Source organism: Periplaneta americana, chromosome 1, assembly GCF_040183065.1.
Source record: "Periplaneta americana isolate PAMFEO1 chromosome 1, P.americana_PAMFEO1_priV1, whole genome shotgun sequence".
In the NCBI taxonomy this organism is placed as follows: domain Eukaryota; kingdom Metazoa; phylum Arthropoda; class Insecta; order Blattodea; family Blattidae; genus Periplaneta; species Periplaneta americana.
The window spans coordinates 219922787-219944283 of NC_091117.1; the positions used below are offsets into that span (position 1 = coordinate 219922787).

Here is a 21497-nt window from a genome sequence, read left to right on the forward strand (position 1 = left end):
ATAGAGTTGATGTGTTGTACTGTGGTGTTCTCTGAATCCAAACTGTTCATTAGGTATGTAACATTTTTGTTGTGAAATATTTTTTTTTTTAAGATGATTCTTTCCAGGATTTTACTCATAGTATTTAATAAAGTAATTGGTCTTAACGAAACTATACACATTTAACCTAAGAAAATGCATCAATCTTAACCGAATGGACATTATGAATGTTTCATAATATTGCACATAGCTAGTGACAAAGTTCTAATAGCATTAACAGAGCTTCATCTTGAGCAACCTTCGGTATGAAGTTATAGAAGCATGTCAATATTACACCAGGTAACAAAAAATTGTTTATGTTCCTATATTAGTGTTTATTGAATACAATGAACATACGAACAAGAAAAAAACCATTACTTATTTACAAATGGCTTTTAAAGAACCCGCAAGTTCATTGCCGCACTCACATAAGCCCCTATCGTTCCCTATACTGTGCAAGATAAATCCACTCTCTACCATGATATCCCATCTCCCTCAAATCCATTTTAATATCATCCTCCCATCTACGTCTCGACTTCCCCGAAGGTCTTTTCCCCTCCGGTCTCCCAAAAAAACTCTATATGTACTTCTGGATTCATCCATATGTGCTACATGCCCTGCCCATCTCAAACGTCTGGATGTAATGTTCCTAATTATGTCAGGTGAAGAATACAATGCGTGCAGTTCTGTGTTGTGTAACTTTCTCCATTCTAAGGAAAGATTAATTAATTGGTCCTACAGAATATATCTGTTATGGTAAAATGGTTATTATAGGAGAAAAATTCGCCGGGAATCGAACACAAGCGCTCTAACCACTGAGCTACGCCGAAGTTCAATCCACGACACCGGATCGAATCCCTCACCTGTAGTGTTTTTCCCTTTGTGGCCTTACGCCATGTTCGACTTATATGTTACATATTGTGTTAAGTGAAATGCCATTATATAAGGAGCGCACTCAATTGAATGACTTGATGGGTAGTGATTCCACGTATTATGCACTATTGGGTGAAGAATCTATGTAAAGATTAATTTCTTGGTCCTACAGAATACATGTGTTAATAATAACCTTTTTACCATAACAGAGAGAAGGGAAAAATAAATTGTGGGAGATATGAAAATAAATACAATATTATCGTAAAAAATTAATCTACACAGTTTCATTTATGAAATAGTTCAATGTACGGACAATATGTGTGTATCTATGTACCGGTATGTATGCTTGTATCCAACGGTATGTATGTATGTATGAATGTATGTATGTATGTATGTATGTATGTATGTATGTATGTATGTATGTATGTATGTATGTATGTATGTATGTAGACTGTACGAACAGATGTGCAGTATGTGTGCACAGAGTGTGTGAATGTAAGTACAAAATATATGATTGTATGTAAAGTATGTATGAATGTATGTACAGTATTTATGAATTTCTGTAAAGTATATTTATTTTTTTTATTTTATTGGGTTATTTTACGACGCTGTATCAACATCTAGGTTATTTAGCGTCTGAATGAGATGAAGGTGATAATGCCGGTCCAGCACCGAAAGTTACCCAGCATTTGCTCATATTGGGCTGAGGGAAAACCCCGGAAAAAACCTCAACCAGGTAACTTGCCCCGACCGGGAATCGAACCCGGGCCACCTGGTTTCGCAGCCAGACGCGCTGACCGTTACTCCACAGGTGTGGACTGTATGTATGTATGTATGTACTACATAGAATGTACGAACAGATGTGCAGCATGTAAGTGCAGAATGTATGAATGTATGTACAGAAAGTATGACTGTATAAACAGTATAATGTATTAATGTATGTTTAGTACATATGAATATATGTACAGTATATATGAACGTATGTATAGTATGTATGAATGTCTGCAGAGTATATATGAATGTATGTACAGAATGTGTGAAGGTATGTATAGAATGTGTGAATGTATGTACAGAATGTGTGAAGGTATGTATAGAATGTGTGAATGTATGTACAGAATGTGTGAAGGTATGTATAGAATGTGTGAATGTATGTACAGAATGTGTGAAGGTATGTAGAGTATGTGTGAATGTATGTACAGAATGTGTGAAGGTATGTATAGAATGTGTGAATGTATGTACAGAATGCAGGGGCGTATTTTGCGGACTACCCGGGCTACCGGCAGTAGCCCAAGGAAATTACAAAAGAAAAAGTTTATAATATAACATAATGTAATAATTTTGTATTATTAGTTTTACCATAGTAATTAAAATTAAAGTAATTGTTAGATATATTTTGTGTAATAATAGGGTCAGTGGTAGCCCAAACCCTTTAACCAGTATTCGCCACTGACAGAATGTAGGCCTATGTATAGAAAGCATGACTTTATGTACAGTATAATATATGATTTTATGTGTTGTAGGCTATATGAATATATGTACAGTATGTATGAATGTATGTGGATTATATATGAATTTATGTACAAAATGGATGAATATATGATTGTGTGTACAGTATGTATGAATATATGTACAATCTATGTAGAGTTTTTGAATTTATAAATATATATGTACTGTACAGAATGTAGAGTAGGTATGAATGAATGAATTCGTGAGTGAGTGAGTGAGTGAGTGAGTGAGTGAGTGAGTGAGTGAGTGAGTGAGTGAGTGAGTGAGTGAGTGAGTGAGTGAGTGAGTGAGTGAGTGAGTCAGTGAGTGAGTGAGTGAGTCAGTGAGTGAGTGAGTCAGTGAGTGAGTGAGTTGATAAAATAATGAATGTATGCATGTATGTGTGCGTGGATGAATGTAAGTATGTACGTATGATGCAGGCCTATATAATAATATGTATTATATGCAAGCATGTTCACATGTACGTATATAATTATTATTTAGCCGTGTGTTTTGATGCATACACACCAGCTCACTTCCTTCTGTGAAATATCAGGTTTCTTAAAATCGACTAAGCGAAATAGCCATTTATGTGCACGGATAAACATACTGCCGATCATTACAGAGTATATTGACCGCGGAATGTATACAGAGGGCCGGTTAGAAGCTCAAACTCAAGTTATTTTACATTTAGGATTATGCTCAGACATTTATGATTCATAAGAGAATGTGCAGTATAATTGTGGCTATTGTTGTTCCATACGACTAGTTTATTGCCCATAGAAGTACTAAATTTCAAACTGGGAAGAATTATTGTGCACCACGTAACAAGAATTCACGAAGACCGCTCACGAACTCTACAAATACGGTAGACGAGTATGCCATAACGGTACACCGTAATTATTATTATGAATACCTCGAATTTCACGAGTGGGAAAGAGTATATAGGCCCCTGCGAGACAATTGTCATTTCCATAAGTTTCGTCAAGTAGTGCACAATAACTGAGGTACCCAATAGTAGATCTCGCAGAGATCTATCTCATTATGTTTCGAAATGTAGGACTGTTGAGCATTGTCCTACTTCTACAGGTAAGTAACAGTTTATTATTTTAAACGTTTAAATCTAAAGGTTGAGCTAAGTAAAATTTGATTTTTATTAAAGAGGCTTATGGTGTAAGTAGGCTACAAACATGTTACAGACGAGGTCAAGAGCATATTTACGCCACGGTTAAGCAAATAGATCCAGAGAAAGGCAGTCATTAATAAGAAATATTTTGTCTTTCTTTATTCTTCTAAGAAACTGTCATCATAGTAGTAGTAGTATTTTTTCATTTAACCTGGTAGAGATAAGGCCGTCAGGACTTCTCTGCCCCTCTACCAGGAGATTCCAACTACAATATGAAGAATAAAATTACAATTAGTATTAAATTTACAATTACAATTACAAATAAAATTACAATTAGTATTAATTTACAATTACAATTACAATAAAAATCAAAGTACGAAAAGATTACCTGACTAATTAAAGCTAGATAATTTATCAACAGTAATCTCACTAGAGGTTTTGATTTATCTAGAGAAAATCAAAACTCCAGTGGGATTTAATTGACTATTACACTATTAGAAGAAAATATATAAAGATTAGAAGTAACGAAGTACTCCAATACAATAAAATATTAATTGATTTACAAAAATACAAAACTGTCTTCAAATTTGTACCATCTCAACATTATAAATATTACGCTAATAGATGGCAGTAGTGTGTTATGAATAGCTGTTTTCTTATCAGTTGTGCCAACTATGGAATCTTCACTGAACTCTGTGGACGGTTACTGGTCAAGAAGGCTTTGTTGATTCAGTTTCATTTTTATTAAAACAGTTGCATTCCACTTCAATTATATCGATCCCAGTAATGAACGTCCTTGACAGATGATTTTCAATAAATCTTAGTATTAAACAATCTCTGATACGTAACTATTCATAATATCATATAGCAGAAGCTATAACATAACCTAAATAATATAAACGAGTGTTAGAAAAGTTTTCATAGGGATGATGAAATAAAAAAGAAACATTTTAATTAACGATGATGAAATAAAAAATAAACATGAATAATTTTAAAAGAACCAATTATTGAAAGTAGGTACAATTTTCAAATTTGAATGTTTTAATGATTGGTGATTCAGTTGATGTTATAGTGGACGTGTGCGTAAAAGAAGTGAACTCGGTGATGTACATGGCGTATCCCTCAATTTATTCAGGATTTCCGAATGGTGCTCTTCATTTATTTGTAAATAGGGTTTCAGGGAAGATGCATAGCTATGACCAGCGATCTTTATTAATTCTTGTTCTTGAATGCCAATGCTAGTCATATTTGAAAGTGCTGTGCATCGACTGGAGTGGTTTGTAATTTTCTGTTTTTTGCCGTCCAGATTAGTGCAGTTTGAAATGTTGGCAAAGAAACAAATGCTAGGGATGAGATAAAATTAAACAAATGCTAGGGACGCGATATAATTAAACAAATGCTAGGGACGCGATAAAATTGTGCGATAAGCAGCCATGAAAGACATCCTTTCGTACCGTTTTATTGGTCAAAAGTAGTGTGACGTAGTAAAAATGTAACAGTCATAGAAAAACGAAGAATATTTTATATTTACTGAATTACAAATTAAACCTAGAATAAAAAAATTGTATAGTGATGAAATTACTGGATATTGAAATATTTTGTTATAGATGAAGGAAACTATTTACAAGAAATCAATTACTGACCAAGTGCCTAGTAAGTTTGCGTTTGAATTCCATTTTATTTGGAAAGTCCCTGATGCTAGCAGGTAGCGAATTCCAGAGTCTTGGCAGGGCTATTTTGAAAGAGGATGAGTATGAGGAGGTGCGATCATAGGACGAAAATTTATCAATTCATCATTATTTGAATGAATGTCCTTTTAGTAACATAAATTCGGATATGTCGCAGAAAATGACAAATAAACTTTAGAAATTGTTCGAAGTAGTGACTCCACATTTGATTCTTCCTGAAATCAAATATGTTGTTCAAAAATTTCGAGGGAAAAATTGTTCCGGTGCCGGGCATCGAACTTGGGACCTTTGGTTAAACGTACCAACGCTCTACCAACTGAGCCACCCGGGAACTCTTTCGATGCCCGGACCCGGAACAATTTTTCCCTTGAAATTATTCAAATCAACTTTACAGGGAGTTATACCTGAAAGCTTGATTTGCAAATGTGTTGTTGATATAGGGTTTCAGATTTAGACTCTATGATTAATTTGTTATTTGAATCCTTCTTGTCTCTTTTTCCTCTTCATGCAGTGCGACACTTAGTATCTTTAATTAAACATAAGGAATATCAAGCAGAAAAATTACCTTCTTTAACATGGATGGGCAGTTACTAGTTCGCGAAACGAAGTGTGATTTACAGTGGCGCTCTCTTCATATCAGTCGTTTTGTACCGTAAAAATAAAAGCAATTGAGGGAATCAGAAGAGAAGGGATATAAGAGCACTGTAGTTAGTTTTGAGGATATGTTATTGAAAATGTTTAATCTGGCGTATATTCCGTGAAGTTGTAATTTTAATTTAACCCATCAGTGATTGCGCCATAATTTGTGACACCACTAATCGCGCCGATTACATTTGTAAGCCATCTCTTTTCTCTTAAGAGGAGAGGATGGTATTTTTTAAAACTTTTTTCCTATTTGGTGTAAAATATTAATTTTTTGTATATAGAGAGCTCATAGTTGTGGCAACTCAACCAAATATAAATATTTTGAAAAAAAAAAATGTATATATCCAAAGCAGGATTGTACTAAAACCGATATATCTAAACCGTTTTTAAAGATAGATTCAAACAGGTTTTTGCAATGTATTTGCAAACGCATGTTCTACAAACTGTCTGTAACAGAATTTTTATATTAGTCCCTACGTTTGTAAAATAAACAATTAATATTTAATAACAATTTTCTCATTTCCTTTCTTGCAAACAAACGGACGTATTTTTTAAATGAATTCTGTTACAGAGAAAAGTTTCCTAATAGTTTAAAGAATGTGTGTTCTAAATTGCATGCATGTATCTTTAAGAGTTATATCCATTTTTGTCTGGCAATGTAGCAAAAAAAAAAATGAAGTTACTGGAAACCGATAAAAGCGGGCGTGTGATTTAAAATTCCATAGCGCAGGAAGTTTAAAAATGACGTCTCAACATCCGATAAGGGCACAAATACCCACAAAATGTTATGCAATGCATTCCACACATATCAAAGGGTATTTTAAGGAAAAATATTTTTTTTTTTTGAAAATTTAATGTACCGGAAACAACAATAAAAGTGGGCGAGTGATTTAAAAATCCATAACGCAGGAAGTTTAAAAATGACTCTCAACATCCGATCAGGGCACAAATACCTACAAAATGTTATGCAATGCATTCCAAACATATCAAAGGGTATTTTAAGGAAAAACATTTTTTTAAATTTAATTTACCAGAAACAACAATAAAAGTGGGCGAGTGATTTAAAAATCCATAACGCAGGAAGTTTAAAAATGACTCTCAACATCAGGGCACAAATACCTACAAAATGTTATGCAATGCATTCCAAACATATCAAAGGGTATTTTAAGGAAAAACATTTTTTTAAATTTAATTTACCGGAAACAACAATAAAAGTGGGCGAGTGATTTAAAAATCCATAACGTAGGAAGTTTAAAAATGACGTCTAAACATCCGATAAGGGCACAAATACCCACAAAATGTTATGCAATGCATTCCACACATATCAAAGGGTATTTTAAAGAAAGACATTTTTTTCAAATTTAATTTACCGGAAACAACAATAAAAGTGGGCGAGTGATTTAAAAATCCATAAGGCAGGAAGTTTAAAAATGACGACTCAACATCCGATAAGGGCACAAATACCCACAAAATGTTATGCAATGCATTCCAAACATATCAAAGGGTATTTTAAAGAATAACATTTTTTTTTAATTTAATTTACCGGAAACAACAATAAAAGTGGGCGAGTGATTTAAAAATCCATAACGCAGGAAGTTTAAAAATGACGACTCAACATCCGATAAGGGCACAAATACCCACAAAATGTTATGCTATGCATTCCGCACATATCAGAGGGTATTTTAAAGAAAAAAAAATTGAAAAATTACTATACCGGAAAAACAATAAAAGTGGGCGAGTGATCTAAAAATCCATAACGCAGGAAGTTTAAAAATGACGACTCAACATCCGATAAGGGCAAAAATACCCACAAAATGTTATGCTATGCATTCCACACATATCACAGGGTATTTCAAAGATTTTTTTGTTTAAATTTCCTCATTTTTCACCAAAAAATACCATCCTCTCCCCTTAACAAACAATTTTTTACACATAGAATTTCTCTATTCTCAGAAAGCGAGAGATTAAAAATTTAATTCATTTCCTCAAACATAGCTACACGGATACAGATACATGCGCACGTACATTTGTTTATAAGTATGCATATGCATAAATCATTTACTCAATATAAGAATTTTGGTCCCAAACTTTGAAGACGCATTAAAGTTAGAAATAAGTATTGTGAAGTGTAAGTACATACAAATACTAACTCCTATTCGTTTTTATTTACTTACAGACATGCTATATCGTCAGTGGACAAAGACGTAAGTACAAAATTATATTTATTGACGTAAAATACCCTCCAAGTAAGAGCACCAGTTCCGGAATTCGTGGTGAAATAATAAACGGCAACAATTCTAATGCTTTCTCTAACACCACTGAGCCACAGTCCAATACTAATATCATTAGTAGCCAAATCTTGACGACCCCATGTAACTTGTGCGACCAGACTTGTGCTAATAGACACATAGGGGAGAGTCGGGTAGTATCGGACATCGGGTAATATCGGACAGTGAGTTTCTTTCATCTACCACACGATGATAGACCTGATTGACAAGGTTACGTTTCTGTGATGTCGCATAGAGAAACGTAACCATGTCATTCAGGTACTACCATATGGTGGTAGATGAAAGAAACGCACTGTCCGATACTACCCGATTTCCGATACTATCCGACTCTCCCCTACAGTAAATACACTTTGAGTGAAACACGATGAAAACAAATTTTTTGAGGTAGGAGTAATCTCGTAGTATGGCTTCATATGAAGATATGATGTATTTCAGGCCTTCATTAATTACTTATCTTAAAACAAACCCATAGACTTCATTTGGGAACCGAAAACATAGTTAAAAACATTAAAGCCTAGTCAACTCTCATTTCCGGAACGGGTAAAGCATTGCATAGGCTGGTGTATTCCTGATACAGCGCAGAATTTTATATTATTATTATTATTATTATTATTATTATTATTATTATTATTATTATTATTATTCATTATTACCTTGAAATAATTGTACTTAAGCAAAACCTTTCCTAATGATGAAGGCCCTTTCCGGATGTAGAAATTTATAGGGAGGTTTCTTATTTCAATTTGAACGTATAGTAGAACAATAGTTGTGAAAATCCAATATCGCTTGGTGAGCTTTCCTTGTGAGCACTATTACTAATAGCAGCCCACTAACTAAACATTTCTAATACTACTACTACTACTACTACTACTACTACTACTACTACTGCTACTACGGTCACTGCTACTACTACTGCTGCTACTGTGACTACTACTACTACTGCTACTACTGCTGTTGCTACTACTACTGCTACTACTACTACTACTGCTAATGCTACTACTGTCACTGCTACTACTACTGCTACTGTGACTATTATAACTACTGTTACTGCTACTTCTGCTGTTGCTACTACTACTGCTGCTGCTACTATTACTACTACTGCTACTACTACTACTACTACTACTACTACTGTCACTGCTACTACTACTGCTGCTACTATGACTACTACTATACTAGTACTGTCACTGCTACTACTATTGCTACTACTACTGCTGCTGCTACTATTACTACTACTGCTGTTACTACTACTACTACTACTGCTACTGCTACTGCTGCTACTATGACTACTACTACTATTACTGCTACTACTGCTGTTGCTACTACTACTGCTATTATTACTACTTTCACTGCTACTACTACTGCTGCTACTGTGACTACTACTACTACTACTGTTACTGCTAGTACTGCTGTTGCTACTACTACTGCTACAATTATTACTACTCTCACTGCTACTACTACTACTGCTGTTACTGTGACTACTACTACTACTGTTACTGCTACTACTGCTGTTGCTACTACTAATGCTACTATTACTACTACTGTCACTGCTACTACTACTACTGCTATTGTGACTACTACTACTACTACTGTTACTGCAACTACTACTACTGCTACTGTGACTACTACTACTACTGCTACTGCTACTATTACTACTACTGCTACTATTACTACTACTGCTGCTACTGTGACTACTACTGCTACTACTACTACTACTACCGCTACTACTACTACTACTACTGCTACTGCTACTACTGCTACTGCTGCTGCTACTACTACTACTGCTACTACTACTACTACTACTGCTGCTGCTACTACTACTACTACTACTGCTACTGCTACTACTACTGCTGCTGCTACTACTACTACTACTACTACTACTACTGCTACTGCTACTACTGCTACTGCTGCTGCTACTACTACTACTACTACTGCTACTACTACTACTACTACTGCTGCTGCTACTACTACTACTACTACTACTACTACTACTACTGCTACTGATACTGCTACTACTGCTGCAGCTACTACTACTGCTACTACTACTACTACTACTGCTGCTACTACTACTGCTACTGCTACTACCACTACTACTGCTACTAATACTACTATTACTGCTAACTACCACTAATTACCACAACTACCGCTGAGCACTACTACCACTTATTAGCGATACTACCACCACTAACGCCACCACCACTACCACTACCGATATTTGTCTGTCTCTAATGGTAACTTCCGTTGATTTGGGTATGAAATTTCTAGGATTGTTATTGGTAATAAACTTATATCTACTAAATTTTATCTATAGAACTCAGAGTAACACATTTGTAGGCCTAGTACAGGCAGAAAATCATTTCTTCTCAATAATGAACAATTTAATTTTTCACACCTTAAGTACATGCATATTGCATTGCTATTAGCTGTAAACTTTCAACGTGTTAATCGTATGACCAGATGATCGTCTTCCTTGTGAGTGCCTGCCACTAGTCCATTAAATTCACGTAAGTGTTGACGCTACTAGTTAAAACAGCCCAACTCCTGACGTACTTGCTTACGGCAGTGACAAAGTTAACGATGAAGCATTACTTTTCTGTTTCTGTTTTATTAACAGATCGTGATGAAGGAAGATATAATTACGATGGAGATTCCAGAAACGAACACTCTGGAGACAACAGGGGGCATTATGGTACTGAACTGGGGAACTACAAAACAAGGGAATCGTCGTCTAATCACTTCAGTCCTACAAGTTCACATGGCACTCATGGATATGGCTCCAATAGATACCGCTCTGAAAATAATCGCCAAAATTTCGGAGGCGGAGGCATTAACAACTACGGCAGTCGACATGATGTGAATAGCAGATCGCACACGTCATATCCTAATTATGAAAGTGGAGACAGAAGATATTCTAATTCATATCGCAGCGGACGATACAGACCTAACTACCAATCTAGGCGTAGGAATAATTACAGCAATCGACGAAGAAATTCAAATAGAAATAGTAACGATAACAATTACTCTTACCATAACAATCATAACAACCAGAATCGGCATCACAATAGCAACTCACGGTACGGGTACAGTGGGGGCCAGAATGAAGGTCACAGCGGAGGATACAACGGGAGACAACATAAAGGTCACAATTATAGTCTGAGATTAGGTGGACTCCTAGGACACAACACACGCCATGGTCTGAATCATCGTCACCGTTTTGGTCACAATATAGGCTTAGGTCAATATGGGAGATACGGCAATCAAGGTTACAACACAGGATTTGGTCTGAGTCACAATAAAGGCCATAACATAGGTCACCACAAAAATCATCGTTTCGGTCACAATTCAGGTCATCACCAAAATCACCATCATGGTCACCATCATGGCCACAACCAAGGTCACCATCATGGCCACCACCAAGGTCACCATCATGGCCACCACCAAGGTCACCATCTTGGCCACCACCAAGGTCACCATCATGGCCATAACCAAGGTCACCATCATGGCCACCACCAAAGTCAACATCATGGCCACCACCAAGGTCATCATCATGGCCACCACCAAGGTCACCATCATGGCCACCACCAAGGTCACCATCTTGGCCACCACCAAGGTCACCATCATGGTCATAACCAAGGTCACCATCATGGCCACCACCAAAGTCAACATCATGGTCACCACCAAGGTCATCATCATGGCCACCACCAAAGTCAAAATCATGGCCACCACCTAGGTCACCATTATGGCCACAACCAAGGTCACCATCATGGCCACCACCAAAGTCAAAATCATGGCCACCACCTAGGTCACCATTATGGTCACAACCAAGGTCACCATCATGGCCACCACAAAGGTTACCATCATGGTCATTACCAAGGTCATCATGGCCACCATCAAGGTCACCATCATGGCCACCACCAAGGTCACCATCATGGTCACCACCAAGGTCATCATCATAGCCACAATCAAGGTCACCATCTTGGCCACCACCAAGGTCACCATAATGGCCACCACCAAGGTCACCATCATAGCCACCACCAAGGTCACCATCATGGCCACCATCATGGCCACAACCAAGGTCACCATCATGGTCACCACCAAAATCACCACTCTGGTCACAGTTTAGGGCATCACCAAAATCACCAATTTGGTCACAGCACAGGGCACCATCAAGGACATCATCAAAGTCACCATCAAGGCCACAACCAAGGTCACCATCAAAGCCACCACTTAAGTCACCATCAAAGTAACTCAAATCACCATCAAGGCCATCACTCAAATCATCATCAAGGCCATCACTCAAATCATCATCAAGGTCATCACTCAAGTCACCATCAAGGTCATCACTCAAATCACCACCAAGGTCATCACTCAAGTCATCATCAAGGTCATCACTCAAATCATCATCAAGGTCATCACTCAAGTCATCATCAAGGTCATCACTCAAATCACCACCAAGGCCATCACTCAAGTCATCATCAAGGTCATCACTCAAATCATCATCAAGGCCATCACTCAAATCATCAAAGCCATCACTCAAGTCACCACCAAGGCCACCACCAAAGTCACCATCAGAATCATCACAAAGGCCATGCAACATCTTCTAAAAACAAACATAATAATAAGTATAGTGTTAAAAATTTACTTTCCGGCTCTACTCTAAAATCACTCATCTACGGCACTGGCCACAGTCATGGAGGAAGCAGTCAAAATGAAATAGAAAAATACCTGTCATATCCTGCACTGAAGTCCTTCATCTATGGAGGAGGAAAAGGATCGGGTAAGTTAACTAGTTCCAGTTATTTGTAGCACTGGACATATGATAATTGTATATAACAGCATATTAACATTTCATAAATTTTCTTAAGTTATATGGATATTAGATGTTCTTAGCCATAGAAATTTAATGTTGTAGATATGAAGTTCCTCCCCGGCAACTCTACAGGACTGTATTTAATTAATGAGATAATTCATTAATTCCAACTCAAGGCATAATATAAAATTGCACTACTTGTTTCCGAAATTTGTCAGGTACGCAATTTTTAAATGATTCTCATTATATGCTCTCTAGCAATTATGGCTTGTGAACTTCTAACACGAAGTAAGTGCACTTTGATGCTTCAGAAACAAGAAATACTGTATCGGTATGTCAATATTTTGCAGTTTCTTAACTGAGGCTATAGAAAAACAGGCACATCAAGCACTGTGGAAGTCTGTAAAGTACATATTATAAGCCGCGTCTGTGGCTACAGTGCAAGCGCGCTGGCCTTCTATTCAGGCGGCCAGGGTTCGATATACGGTCAGGTCTGGGTGGAATTTGCGGTGATGTTGCACAGAGGTTTTCTCGGGGCACTCCCATTTCCCTCTCATTCCACCAATACTCCACTTTCTCCTGACTTCATCTATCATCTCTAATAGTAAAAATATTCTGGGGTGAAGCCCGCGGAAAGTATGGTTTCCGAAGCTAATCTACATAGATTCTAAGGGCTTGGGACTTCGAACTCTGGGTTCGGGCTAGTCAATAGATGATGGGACCTTATCTGCAGGGTCCAAGAAGGATGGTCCGCCTGTCAGCGTTGGATTCACAAATGACAACAGGACGATCAGTCGGATTGGATAATCAGGGCGTAAAATGGGCCTAAACGGACTAAGTTCAAGGGTCCATCTTGGATCCAGTCCCTGTGAAATCAATAACAGTACAAATGAACAATTTACAATTTCTGTGAATCATTAAAAATTACCTAAAATACATACTTAATAAAATACCACATCTGTAACGTAGATTATAACGTGATGTATGTTATATTTAAATGAATGTAGATTGTGTATTAAGAATTGAAGACATGTGTGCAAAAAGAGTATAACTCTAATTTTTTAAACGACAAACAAAAATATGCAAATGAAGATTTCAGGTATAGCTCTCTATAAAGTTGATTTTAATAATTTCGAGGGAAAAATTGTTCCGGGGCCGGGCATCGAACCCGGAACAATTTTTCCCTCGAAATTATCCAAATCAACTTTACAGGGAGTTATACCTAAAATCTTGATTTGCATAATATACGTCATTGTTCGTTAACAGAAAACCGCAATTTAAGTCACACGGAGTTAGTCTGCACTCGAAGTTGGTTGCTTGACGGTTGTCAGCCCACTTTGAGGTATGTGGATATAGAGGGAGAAATTGGAGCGGTGGCGGGTAAAGTTCCCGGGTAGCTCAGTTGGTAGAGCGTTGGTACGTTAAACCAAAGGTCCCGGGTTCGATGCCCGGCCCCGAAACAATTTTTTCCTCGAAATTATTCAAATGATTCGTAAACAAGAATAGTTTTAAAATCCTACAAGACCACAGCAACAAATACAAGAACAACGATGGGATATATTTTACCTCCGTGGTTCTTCCTGATATTAGACCACTCATAATAGTCCCTTATAGCCAACATATAGCAATATTTAATCTGTAAATTTTACATTTTGAGGGATAGACCGTTTTCACACACGTCTTCAATTGCTGTAAATCAATATTACAAGTACTGAAAGGTAAAGTTTCAAGGCTGGTCCACAATAAACCAGGAACGGAAACGACAACGAGAACGAGAACGCAAATATTGTGAAAATAAATGTATTTAAATGTGACCATTCACAATTAATATTTACGTTACTGTTGCCGGGCTCCGGTAAGCTTCTCGTTAATTGTGAATGGTCACATTTAAATACATTTATTTTCACAATATTTCCGTTATCGTTTTCGTTCTCGTTTCCCTTCCTGGTTTATTGTGAACCAGCCTTCAAAAGTTTCCCATTCGATGTTAGCATACAAATATTTAGTACGATGATCGGAGTGTTAAATCGAGACATCATAAACTTTGATGTGTGACAATTTTGTAAATTTATCATACTTTTAAACATCTTTACCCACTTTGGAGGTATGCATATTTATTTTTATATAAGTTAATACTTAATACATTCCTCTTAGTAAAAATGTTGACTCCTCACGCTGGCTTTAATTCCTAGCAGATTCTGAATTGAAGTACGATGCAAAAATGGAAGTTATCTTTGAATAGTGTTGCTATCCTTAGAATAATATTAGTTAGGTATAAATTAATTTGCAAAGTGGTGAATTGTCAAGGAAAATTACAACTTCTTACCATCTTCAGACTTACTTACTTACTTACTTACTTACTTACTTACTTACTTACTGGCTTTTAAGGAACCCGGAGGTTCACTGTCGCCCTCACATAAGCCCGCCATTGGTCCCTATCCTGAGCAAGATCAATCCAGTCTCTATCATCATATTCCACCTCCCTCAAATCCATTTTATATTATCCTCCCATCTACGTCTCGGCCTCCCTAAAGTTCTTTTTCCCTCCGGCCTCCCAACTAGCACTCTATATGCATTTCTGGATTCGCCCATACGTGCTACATGCCCTTCCCATCTCAAACGTCTGGATTTAATGTTCCTAATTATGTCAGGTGAAGAATACAATGCGTGCAGTTCTGTGTTGTGTAACTTTCTCTATTCTCCTGCAACTTCATCCCTCTTAGCCCCAAATATTTTCCTAAGCACCTTATTCTCAAAAACCCTTACCCTATGTTCCTCTCTCAAAGTGAGAGTCCACGTTTCACAACCATACAGAACAACCGGTAATATAACTGTTTTATAAATTCTAACTTTCAGATTTTTTGACAGCAGACTGGATGATAAAAGCTTCTCAACCGAATAATAACAGGCATTTGCCATATTTATTCTGTGTTTAATTTCCTCCCGAGTATCATTTATATTTGTTACTGCTGCTCCCAGGTATTTGAATTTTTCCATCTTCACACTGATCTAATTTTTTTCGGATTGGTTAGAAATGCCCACGAAGCAACTATTCTTATCAGAATGTGGCATTCAAAAGAAAAGCAATATTACTTGCACTTATCACACTTATTGCAAATCCAAAACTTTGATTCCTTCACGTTTAATACAAAAAATCAATGTTTCGTTTACTTTCTCGCGAGATGAATGCTTGTGTGTACACATCCACACGCTTATACACGCATGTATATGTGTATGTGTTTGTTACATAAAGTAGAAAGTTCACTTTCAAAGAATTACATCTATACGCGTACAATTACTGTATTAACTTACGTGTGCCAGAGTTATAGAAAATTTAATTTTATAAAGAACTTCATAATACAATAATCAACGCATTTAAATCAGACATTTTCCTGTACTTAATACATCATTAAGCCTGTAAGTTAAGTATTTTCAGAGTTTCGTTAGACGACAATTTCATTACAGTTTATTTTATATCAATGTCCTGTGCAAATATAGAATGTTCGGAAAATATTTTCCCAAAAATTATGGTGGGTGAAGAGAACAAATGCAAGTGTATTACAAAGGTCTTACGATTCTACGCCTCTTTTCGAAGAATCTACAAAGCCTTTAATTGGGCCTTGTTGCCCTCTTAGGTTGACAATCACACCTACGTGTTTGCGACTTCAGGGAGAAATCCTAATTAGTCACGTTTACAGGAGAGCAAGTTGAAAATTTCAAGGCCATTATATTGTATTGCTTTTGGGTTATCATTGTTCAAATTTCTTAGGAATAATAAGGTTGTTATTCTGTACAGTTAAACTACACTAATCTACACTACCTGAGCTACTACATGACATCTAAAACAGAAAATCGATCATTTTGGACATACCAAGTTTCTCCCTATGCTCTTCACTTCGTGTTATATTGTATTCTCTTTGAGTTATCATCGATCAAATTTCTTTGGATCAATGAGTTTGTTATTCTGTAGTTAAACTACACTAATCTACACTACCTGAGCTACTACATGACATCTAAAACAGAAAATCGATCATTTTGGACATACCACGTTTCTCTCTACGCCCTTCATTTCGTGTTATATTCTATTCTCTTTGGGTTATCATCGTTCAAATTTCTTTGGATCAAAGTTTGTTATTCTGTAGTTAAACTACACTAATCTACTCTACCTGAGCTACTACATGACATGTAAAACACAAAATCGAACATTTTGGACATATCACGTTTCTCCCTATGCTCTTCATTTCGTGTTATATTCTATTCTCTTTGAGTTATCATCGTTCAAATTTCTTTGGATCAAAGTTTGTTATTCTGTAGTTAAACTACACTAATCTACACTACCTGAGCTACTACATGACATGTAAAACACAAAATCGATCATTTTGGACATATCACGTTTCTCCCTATGCTCTTCATTTCGTGTTACATTCTATTCTCTTTGAGTTATCATCGTTCAAATTTCTTTGGATCAAAGTTTGTTATTCTGTAGTTAAACTACACTAATCTACACTGCCTGAGCTACTACATGACATCTAAAACACAAAATCGATCATTTTGGACATATCACGTTTCTCCCTATGCTCTTCATTTCGTGTTATATTCTATTCTCTTTGAGTTATCATCGTTCAAATTTCTTTGGATCAATGAGTTTGTTATTCTGTAGTTAAACTACACTAATCTACACTACCTGAGCTACTACATGACATCTAAAACAGAAAATCGATCATTTTGGACATAACATGTTTTTCCCTATGCTCTTCATTTGGTGTTGGCTAAATATTTCCCATCTATCTGCACCGCTCTATGGGCCAGTCATTTTTCTGTGTTTGTGGTACTCGTACAACACAGTTCTTGTCCACCGCTGTGGTGTAACGGTTAGCATGCCTGGCCGTGAAACGAGCGAGCCCGGGTTAAAATCCTACTTGGGACAAGTTACCTGTTTGATGTTTTTCCCGGGTTTTCCCTCAACCCATTAAGAGCAAATGCTGGGTAACTTTCGACGCTAGACCCTGGTCTCATTTCCCTGGAATTCTCATCTTCAGCTCACTCAGACACTAAGATAAGATAATAACTGCCTCCCATTGGAGGTAGCCCAGAAGGACTCGGTATACTCTCCTACACGAATTTTACAATATTAAATATTTTTATAAATTTTGTTGGAAGAAAATTAAAATAAACATATATGAATTATAAAGTGAAGAAAATAAAAAAAATTAAACAGAGTGATTATGATGACTCAAAATTTGGCAAGAGCGTTTCAAAACTGAAGTTATGATGTCAGTAGTAAGTGTCTGTGGTACTTCAAAAGCCTTCCTGAAGCTTACAAAGAACTTGGGAATCACACCACGAGCTCCAATAAGAAGACCAATCACCTCAATGTCTTCAAGCTGGTATTTTGCTCTGAAGTAATCAACTGTTAGCAGATAAATGTTGATCTTTTCTTGATTGACATCCTCCGGCTGGCTACTCCCCGTTTCAATCCTTACGGTAGGATCAATTATATATCCTTTCTTGGTAGTCTGGGAATAAGCTATGATGTCAATACGTCTAGAGGAGCCATTAGTAGCAAGGCAAAAAACTTCCTCTTCTACTATCCAAGACTTTTTTCTTAAAGCAGTTGCAATTAAGGATCGAACATGATGGTGTCTGGCATTTCGGAGGAGTAAACCTCTGTTACACTGACCTGGACGTGGGCAAGGGTTTCAGTCTCCGGACACCCATGTTCGCACCGGGATCCGTCCAAAGAGCGACCAGGTACTCTAACTGCTGCTAAATTGGCATTCATTTTAAGGCAAGTTACTCATTCAAATGTAGATAGTCCAGACTTATTAAAAATCCAGGCGTTGCCTTTAAGTACTTGGCTGTACAATTCTACACCTCTGCTTCTTAGCAGATAAGATACACCTTAGCTGTTGATAAAGCGTTGTAAAATAATAAAAATAAACAGAGTTCTTGATTTGGAGCGACACACATGGTCAGAAATGCCGATATGCGACTAACAAGAAATTTCCGTTTTATTTGTATGAATATGTCAATCACTAATTCAGCATTTAACCCTTTGTAATAATGTCGTGATTACTCAAGTGTTCAATGAAGGGTTTGTAGAGCCGAGGAAACATAACGCAAAACTCTGGAATCTTTGCCATGTCGTTCCTTTTGCTCCCAACATCCTATTTCCGATAGACGACAAACACTTTCCTAACACCATATATAACAGTGAATTTCTGCAAATTTGCTTTGATTTTTCAGATCTAATCAGCAACTCAATTGGAACTGATAGTGTGGGCAGTGATCATTCATATTCACATTCCTACGACTTTGATGACGATGATGATGACGACGATGAAGATGAAGAGTGAGAAGAATAAGAATAAAAAGAAGAAAAGTTGGTAGTGACAATAATATTACATTTGAAACTTTATACAAATCATAAATAACTATTAACCCTGAAAATACTGTTATTATGAAAATATGATATGAACTTCCCGTTAAAAAAGTGAAATAATTACCGGTACCTCTCGTCATTGATATTTACTGGCACCAAATGGCTAAGGTGTTTCATCTTTGCGTTGGAATATAACACATAAACCTTGTGAGCTGTAGGGCTAACAACTGGGTAATTTAAAAGGGCTGTTAGAATATACAACCCTTGAAATGGCTTCGTTCTTAGAGGAATTAAATCTAGCGCTTCCGAGCAGTATATAAATGCGAAATAAAGGAATCCTCATCCGTGGAAAATTATCGACAATGTTTTCACACTCCGATAAATTTATTTACTTCAAAATAAATCTCTGTGGGCATATGTCTCAGTCTCAGACTACACTTATCTGCACAGAACATCTTATGAGTGCGAACTAAGCGAAAAACATATTAGAGAAGTGGTAAATATAAGTCTTCATAGGAAGCAATTTCATATAACATACTGCAATGTGCAGTAATCTACCATTATATAAATTCACAAAATTTGAATTGAGTTTTAATTCCCATGTAATGGTGCACATTCAAATACTTCTTTGCTGCAGACGGTTTACATCATCTCCTTGAGTCATTACAAAATATAATGAATGAATAAATACAATTAATATTAATAAGCGAGATTTACAAATAATACTAGTTTTCTATAGATATATTCTTCAAAGATTTCCCTATCCCAGTGCTCAAACTTGTCCAGAATAAAAAATTTAGTGTTGAAGAAAAGCATGGATATTTTTATAGAAAAATTGATAAATACGGATGACAAAAAACTAAAGGTTTTCTTCTTCACGTAATAAATTTATTACACAAATAGAAGACTTTTATTCGCGTATATAGATAAATAAATTAATCTTGTATTCTGGTCCAATAATCCTTTTCTGTAAATATTTTCGGGGCCTCTGGTACAAAATAAAGATAATGTATCGATGGAAAATCTAATTGGTCAATAACACATATGTCAAACAGTACCTTCGAAGTACTATTAATGCGTATATCAACTGCAAATAAATATTAATTACAGCATTTACCTGGAATCATGCGCCCTCTTTACGATGTACATTCTATATTTACGAGACAAAATCGAAAAGAAATTCATATATTAATTCATAACTACATCTTAACCGAATAGAACATAACTTACACAATACTTAGTATTACAGACTTTTATCTGGTGTGAAAAGAGAATCTGTCCACAATTGTTATAACCATGGTTACAAAGTGTCAAAACGAGTTCAATATAAAATGAAATAAAATAGAAAACTAATTGTTGATGTTGATAAATTGAAGAATCGTGTGCACAAAGGCGTTCAAAGATTCTGATACCTACTAATCGATAATGATCGATAATTTGTTCATGTAAGTATGGTTGCTTTATTTATTAGTTCTATGAATAGATGGCGAAGATAGTAGTCAGTGTCGCCAATTGTACATAAAATATTCCCGCATTATATAATTCAAAATTTCATCTCCCCTTCAAGGATTGTAAATAGCACTAATTTTAGAAGGAGGCCGCTAGAAGAATCATTTTTACAAAGCAGGAGAGTATCAAAATATGACCAACACATTGTAAAATGTCGGTGATACGTGATAAATTATTATTTAACACAGAAATATTTCCTTACTTGTAAGTAACTGTATAATATTTGTTACAAAGAAATGGTGTAATTATTTCAGGTTGGGACTTTATTTATGTAAGTTAACTGTATTTATTTTGAATAATCCATTTATGTTTAAGTAATAAAGTATTTTTTTCTATGATGTGTTCTTTCAATAATTACACCTTGTGATCCACTTATTTTCATTTAGGTCCTTGAGCCATGGTTTTTAGTTTCTCGTATTTGTGGCGTGAGGTACTGTACATTGTCTGCGACGTTCATCTATAAGCAATAGAACTATACGAGGCGCAAACTTTCAAAAGAGACTTTGTCCACAAAACAAAAAAAAAATAAATATAGAAGGATGATCTTCACATTTCAGTACACTCATACCGATCATAGTATGTCTGTTCCCTGTATAGCGCTATGTAAAAATTCCGGTATTTTTAAAAAACGATTATGTCCACAAACTGAATACAATCAAACACGACTGTGTCACTT

General features: G+C 36.1%; 1 protein-coding gene across 1 annotated transcript; it reads left to right on the top strand.

The window, feature by feature from the left end:
* The first annotated feature begins 3330 nt into the window (after positions 1-3330).
* On the top strand, positions 3331-21157 carry LOC138708213 (repetin-like). Its single transcript, XM_069838539.1, has 4 exons — positions 3331-3465; positions 8012-8039; positions 10735-12897; positions 19177-21157. The coding sequence occupies exons 1-4, from the start codon at positions 3421-3423 to the stop codon at positions 19284-19286; spliced, it is 2346 nt and encodes a 781-aa protein (XP_069694640.1). The 5' UTR covers positions 3331-3420; the 3' UTR covers positions 19287-21157.
* Positions 21158-21497: the final 340 nt, after the last annotated feature.

Excerpts from the sequence above, each read along its gene's own strand:
- LOC138708213 (XM_069838539.1), top strand. The coding sequence starts at position 3,421 with ATGTTTCGAAATGTAGGACTGTTGAGCATTGTCCTACTTCTACAG. Across the intron at positions 3,466-8,011 it reads GCATTGTCCTACTTCTACAG|ACATGCTATATCGTCAGTGG; the intron begins GTAAGTAACAGT and ends ATTTACTTACAG. Across the intron at positions 8,040-10,734 it reads TATCGTCAGTGGACAAAGAC|ATCGTGATGAAGGAAGATAT; the intron begins GTAAGTACAAAA and ends TTTTATTAACAG.